Source organism: Hyperoodon ampullatus (assembly GCF_949752795.1).
Source record: "Hyperoodon ampullatus genome assembly, chromosome: X".
Taxonomy (NCBI): Eukaryota; Metazoa; Chordata; class Mammalia; order Artiodactyla; family Ziphiidae; genus Hyperoodon; species Hyperoodon ampullatus.
In genome coordinates this window covers 20,943,346-20,950,401 of record NC_136913.1, presented here as the reverse complement: position 1 = coordinate 20,950,401, position 7,056 = coordinate 20,943,346, and the positions used below count along the sequence as shown (strand labels likewise).

The following is a 7,056-nucleotide window of genomic DNA, read 5'->3' as shown; positions in this document are numbered from 1 at the left end:
GTCCACTCATCAGCACCCAGTGTCCTCACCCTGAAGCAAATTAAGGCCTGTTAGGATCTCCTACCTGGGCAGAATTGGAGATGCTGCCACAAGACCAAGGAACTCACCTCCCTGAGAACCTCTCCACCCTTGCCCCGGAGGAGGAGAAGGGGTACCTTCAGACAGACAGCTCTGCGCATGGCCACAGAAGGGAGAAAGCAGGGTATACCTTGTGGGGCCCCCTTCTGTTCTAAGGTCCTCACCTTGAGTAACCCTCAGAGGCTGGGACTCCTCCCTCCACTGACCTGAGGACACAGCTCTTAAACCAAGGCTTTTATGTCCCTGAGAAACTTGAAGAGTAAATGAGGAGATGCTGATCTTTTTCAGGGTATCTGACGTTGCATATGTAGAAGACCCCATTGTCACCAAAATAATTTTTTTTATTCATAGCATTCACTTATTCAGCGTTACTGTTACTGTAATCCAAAACAGTGCTTTGGGAACAGGGCCCCTTTTATCCCATGAGATACATTTTGGAGTGGTGAGAAGAAAAATGAATTAAAAGACGTAAGGTCTGGCTTAGGCTGGGAGGAGTGGAAGAGTGTAGGCTCTAGACGATTCCAGACCAGGGGACTAGACCCAGCAAGGTCCCTTAATCAGTCTTGTGAACTTGAGAAATTTGCAAGTTATTCACCTATAAAGGCAGTCTGCTAAATCCTATCCTGCATGAATGCTGGAATGTTATGTACTACATGGAAAGCAGTGGCATACTCACTAAGAAATATTGGGTTTTTGATGAATGGCAGTTATGATATGATTATTATGAACCCCCAAAATACCACCCTCCCGTCAGAGTTTATTTTTAATCCAGTAGGTGGCAGAGAATATGCAGTGCACCAAGACAAAAGAAACAAATACTCACAAATGAGCTAAATCAGTCAAAGTATCTTTTATTTCTACCAAAAGAAAGTTTCAAAGAAATAAGGCAAACTACGAATTAAATACCTTTTACTCTGTTTTCTCCATTTTTTGTTTCTAAATATTTTCTGTGGTCACCTTTCACATTTCCATGAAAATCTCTATTGCACTGCCATGTTTTCTACTTCTGGATCATACAGAAAATACAGATGGTTCGTGAATTTCTTTTATATATACCAAAACTGTAACTTTAGAACTCTTTGAACAGCAATAAGTATGCAAGTAATATCATTCACGTATTCGTATTCTTAAGAAAACACACTATTACAAGAAAAAAACATTTGAAAAAACCTAAATAAATCAATCAATAATATATAGAAGTTACTAGTGTAAAACAGGAAGATAAATGAGATCTATACTTTGTTCCCTCCACCCCTACTACTCTGCACTATTTAGGAGCCTGACTGCTCTCTTCCAAAACAAAGTGAGCAGTCTGCCCGCGGCCTCCCTCCCTACATGTGGGAGGAGCTGCGGGCCTTGGCCCTGGAACGTGCTCTGCGCTCAGCAACAGCTGCAGCCCTGGCCGCGGCTCTCACTCTTGCTCTCTCTTCCTCATCTTTCATAGCCTCCTCATAGAGACCTGGTAAGGCCCTGGGGACGGTATCATTGATCTTGGCCATATACTCCAGCACTTCCATCTTGCTGGTTTCAGCGTGGGCTCTCGGGCCCCACAAGAACTCATAGCGCGGAGGATCGCTGTTGGGCACCTGGCAATACATCAGATACTTCTGCTGCAGGAAATACTTGCTGATGAGGCTCCTGGGCTCCCCAAAGACCGAGTGCCTCCTCCCAGCATACAAACCCAATGAATTGAGGAAATCCCAGATCTCCTCCTCGGTGGCACGGTTGCCGTTCTCGAAGATCTTGCCCAGGATAGCCATCAGGAGACCGGACACGGGCAGCCCCGACTCATCACTCGGATTTCCCTCGCTGCACAGGCCCAGCTTGCTGATGAGGGCGTAGGAGTGACTGCTGGGGTCGACTTCCTTCAGATCGAGGCCAAAGACCAGCTCCATGCACTCAGAGGCTCTCCTGAGGATCTCAGGGAAGTGCTTCTTGTACTTCTTGTTGACTACCTCCAGCAGTGCCGCCTGCGAGATGAGCTCCTTCATCTTGTACTTATCCAGCAGGAACTGCCCCAACTTCTTGGCCTGCCTGGTCAGACGATCTCTGTAAGTGCTGTGAGTGTAAGGTGCTGCCTGGGCGGTACTTGCACTTTTCTCATCTTGGCTCTGGGCACCCTCTTCAGATCCTGGGCATGAAACCCCTGCAGCACGAGAGCTCGTGGCTGGGACTCCCTGAGGCTCCTGGCGAGTGCCAGCAACAGAGGAGCTCGGGGAAGTACCCCGAGAAACAGAAGCGGGGGACGAGGGCGACTCTTCTATCTCTGCCGCCGCCGCCGCCGCCTCAGTGGCCTGGGCACCCTTGAGCCTCTGAGTGTTCCCCCGGGCCTGGCGGTGTTTCTTTTGGGCACGGCGCTTGCTCTTCCGGCCTCGAGGCATGATGACACAGGTCAGGGCCAGCAGGCGGGAGTGTGGGCAGGAAGGCAGGCAACGAGGGCACCTGCGGGAGGGACAAGGAGATGCTGTGAGCACCTTCAGCGGGGAGAGTCCTCCCTGGCTTTAACCAAGGCCGCCTCTGCAGGGTCCTTGAGGGCACTGCCCGAGGGCCCACAGGGCTCCTGTTCTCCTGCTCAGCCTGTCCCCTGAGAGCCCTGTGGAGGACGGTCGGGTGAGCCTTGGGGCACAGCCAGCCAGCCCTGCCTGGGCGGTACGGGGGTGACAGCGGGGGCTGGCAGGGGAGGTAGGTCCCCGTGGTTCCCATTCAGAGTCAGGATGACAGTTGTTGGCAAGACTCCCCCACCCCCCCCCCACCCCATGCCCTCTGCTGCTCTGAAGTTGACACCACCATCTTCCGTGACACCCAGGAGGAGGAAAGGAGGGAGCGTTCAGCCCACCACCGAAGGGTCCTGGGACCCTCCCTTCTGCTGCCTCGTGGCTGCCCCTTCAGAACAAAGCTCTAACCTCCCTTGGACCTGGCAGAGGAAATTACGGGCAGTCTCGGCCTGACAGTCCTTTCTTGGGAGTTTAAGCGTTGACAGGAGGGGACAGGCCATGTTCTCTCTGGTCCCTTCTCTTCGGGGTGGGTGACTCCCTTAGTCCTCACTCGGGGTCCTCCCTGGACGGCCGGTGCAGCCTGGAGCTCCTCTCTTGCCCCGAGGGCCATCTGCTCGCACCAGTGCCGGCACCTCCCTGAGTCTCACTAGGAGGCAGTGAGGGTGACCAGGCGGCCGCACGAGGCAGAGTTTTACCAAGCCTGCAGCGTGCGGCAGACAGGTCGAGGCCCTGTGGCTGGCGGCCCCACTGGCCCTCACTCAAGGGCTTGGGCTGACTCTTGGCAGTGCTTAGGGACGCGCCTTCTGCTGGCCTGCACCTCCCCTCTCAGACAGCAGCCCTCCCTTCTCCGCGTGTGGCCAGAAGGAAGCGGCTGACAACAGGGGAGGGGTTCTGAGGTGCCCTTGCGACGGGGAGGACGGTCCTCACCCTGACTCCTCCCGTGCCCTGGAAATCCTCCCTCTGCTGACCTGCGGCCAGCCCCTCAGAACAAGGCCCCGTCCTCCCTGGGTCTCCCGCATCCGTCCGTCCGTCCGCGTTCGCACTGAGGGAGCCCCTCAGTCTTTAGACCTGCCCGGAGGCTCCCAGGCCGACGTCAGGGGCGGGGTCTGCGTGGCCGCCATTTTGGGGTGTGGAGCCCCTCGGTCCCCACAGGGGTCCCGTCCTTCACTCCACAGGGCCTGGGACGCTCCCTCAACTGAGGTGAGCCAGGGTCCACCAGCCTCAGAGCGAGGCCTTCCTTGCCCGAGACCCCGCAGGGGAAGCGGATGGACTTTGGGCCTAACGGCCAGGCCCGAGGCTCTCGGGCCGAGAGCAGGGGCGGGGTGGGCGGGGCCTGTGTGGCCGCCTCTTTTCAGAGGGAAAGGGGATTGGGGGTGTCGGGGGCATCCCCGCACTTCTAACTGGGGTTACCTCACACTTTGACTCCTGAAGAGACGTGGGATTCCTCCTGCGGCTCACCCTCGCCGGACGGCAGCTCTCAACAATGGCGTCGCCCCCACCGCGTGTGTAGGAGGACGTCACATCCGGTCATGCGCATCTGGGCTCCAGGAGCACAGCATGGGGGGGCTGGGGGCGGGATGGGGCGGGGCCGGGTGGGACAGGAGGTGGGGGGTGGTTCCGGGGGAGCTTCCCACAGGCCTGGCACGAGGGCCTTTCATTGACTCTTGGCAGGTCCTGGGACTTTTCCCTCTGCTGAGCTGAGTCAGCAGGCGTCACACCTTGGCTCTCATTTCTGTCGGCACCCCCAGCCGGAAGTATCTGGGGGCCTGAGCCTCACAGCCATGCCTGGGTCCCCCGAGACTGACAGTGAGGGCTCTTTGGGGCCCCCTCTTCTATGGTGGATGGTGCTCTCAATCCTCCCTCAGTGTCTTCTCTTGACTCCCTGTAGGTGCTGGGCTACCTCCCGTCTGCTGACCTGAGGCCAAGGCCTCACATCAAAGACATCAACTCCCTGAGACTGCTGGTGTGAAGTGCAGGCACATCTCATCTGGACACTTCTGCCTGGAGCCTCCCAGAGATGGCTGCTGCAGGTAAGATGAGCTGAGGGGAAAGGAGGTGAGACTCTCTCTTCTGTGGTTCGGAGGCCGTCAGGTCTCACTCAGGGTCCTCACGTTGACTGCTGGCAGGGCCTGCGATTCCTTCCTTCTCTGGTATGAATCCATCCCTGTCCCCAACCATGCCCCACAGAATCCCAGAGGAGTTAGTGAAGGGGCGCCTTAGCCTGACAGTTCTCACTGTGGTCTCTCTTTGTTGACATCAGGGGCATTGCCCAGAAGTTCAGAAATGAATTTCTGTCCTTTTGTACAAGTACTGTGTTACTTGCTTTTCTCTTTGAGTCCGTGTGTGATAGTCTATTAAGATGATCATTTAAAAAGGCCAGTCGTCATCCACTAACAAAGTTTCAGATGGTTATTTCACAGCCTGTGGACCATACTGCCACATCCAGCCCAATCTTTGGTGTCCCATGCTCCTGGCATGCGGGCTCTGAAATGCTGCCTCAGATTCCTTCAGTGAAGCAGTAGAGATTCATGGTCCCAGAGCACAGTGGAGGAATCAAGGGCTCAAGTTTAAAGGCTTTTCTCTAATCAATCCTGTCATCTGCCTCTCTTGCAGGCTACAGACCTGTCTCGAATTCAGGGCATCCCCCTACCTGCCCACACTCAGGTTCTAGTTCAGTGGAGACTTATTGTCCCTCAGGGATTATTTAGTTTTGTGTTTTTGCGTTTGTTAATGTTTTTTCTTTATTCCTTCTGTAATGTTTCCATGGTTGATTTTGGGTACAGGAAACAGTAGCCTATGTTTGATTGTCATCAGCTGCTGTGGAAAAGGTACTAAATCTGTAAATGAATTAAGGAAAATCGACATTCTTACAATATCTGTGCCTCACGAATACGCATAACATACTATTCTGGTTGAGACTTCTTTTTCCTAAGTCAATCAGGAAATTCTTATTGTTGCCTCCATGTAGATTATATACATTTTTGTATGGTTTCTTTCTAGGTATGTTTTTTTATATTGTTGCTTTTGTCTATGGTGTATTTTCTTTTTTCTTTTTTTCTTTTTTTTTGATTTTTTTAACATCTTTATTGGAGTATAATTGCTTTACAATGGTGTGTTTGTTTCTGCTTTATAACAAAGTGATTCAGTTATACATATACATATGTCCCCATATCTCTTCCCTTTGCATCTCCCTCCCTCCCACCCTCCCTATCCCACCACTGTAGGTGGTCACAAAGCACCGAGCTGATCACCCTGTGCTTTGCGGCTGCTTCCCACTAGCTATCTATTTTACGTTTAGTACTGTATGTATGCCCATGCCACTCTTTCACTTTGTCCAAGCTTACCCTTCCCCCTCCCCATATCCTCAAGTCCATTCTCCAGTAGGTCTGCATTTTTATTCCCGTCTTGCCCCTAGGTTCTTCATGACCATTCTTTTTTTTTTTTAGATTCCATATATATGTGTTAGCATACGGTATTTGTTTTTCTCTCTCTGACTTACTTCACGCTGTATGACAGACTCTAGGTCCATCCACCTCACTACAAATACCGCAGTTTCGTTCCTTTTTATGGCTGAGTAATATTCTGCTGTATATATGTGCCACATCTTCTTTATCCCTTCATCTGTTGATGGATACTTAGGTTGCTTCCATTTCCTGGCTATTGTAAATAGAGGTGCAATGAACATTTTGGTACATGACTCTTTTTGAATTATGGTTTTCTCAGGGTATATGCCCAGGAGTGGGATTACTGGGTCGTAGGGTAGTTCTATTTTTAGTTTTTTAGGGAACCTCCATACTGTTCCCCATAGTGGCTGTATCAATTTACATTCCCACCAACAGTGCAAGAGGGTTCCCTTTTCTCCACACCCTCTCCAGCATTTACTGTTCGTAGATTTTTTGATGATGGCCATTCTGACCAGTGAGATGATACCGCATTTTAGTTTTGATATGCATTTCTCTAATGGTTAATGATGTTGAGCATTCTTTCATGTGTCTTTTGGCGATCTGTATGTCTTCTTTGGAGAAATGTCTATTTAGGTCTTCTGCCCATGTTTGGATTGGGTTGTTTTTTTCATATTGAGCTGCATGAGTTGCTTGTATGTTTTGGAGATTAATCCTTTGTCTGTTGCTTCATTTGCAAATATTTTCTCCCATTCTGAGGGCTGTCTTTTCATCTTGTTTATGGTTTCCTTTGCTGTGCAAAAGCTTTGGAATTTTCATTAGGTCCCATTTGTTTATTTTTGTTTTTATTTCCGTTTCTCTAGGAGGTGGGTCAAAAAGGATCTTGCTGTGATTTATGTCATAGAGTGTTCTGCCTATGTTTTCCTCTAAGAGTTTGATGGTGTCTGGCTTTACATTTAGGTCTTTAATCCATTTTGAGTTTATTTTTGTGTATGGTGTTAGGGAGTGTTGTAATTTCATTCTTTTACATGTAGCTGTCCAGTTTTCCCAGCACCACTTATTGAAGAGGCTGTCTTTTCTCC

The 7,056-nt window shown here is 50.9% G+C and overlaps 1 protein-coding gene across 1 annotated transcript; it reads right to left on the bottom strand.

Moving 5' to 3' along the window:
* Nucleotides 1-1,409: 1,409 nt before the first annotated feature.
* Nucleotides 1,410-2,459, bottom strand: LOC307069584 (melanoma-associated antigen B4-like; the record flags this gene model as incomplete). The annotated part of the gene is made up of 1 exon (XM_079727969.1): nt 1,410-2,459. One exon carries the CDS (start codon nt 2,457-2,459, stop codon nt 1,410-1,412), a length of 1,050 nt encoding a protein of 349 aa, XP_079584095.1.
* Between the last annotated feature and the right edge of the window lie 4,597 nt (nt 2,460-7,056).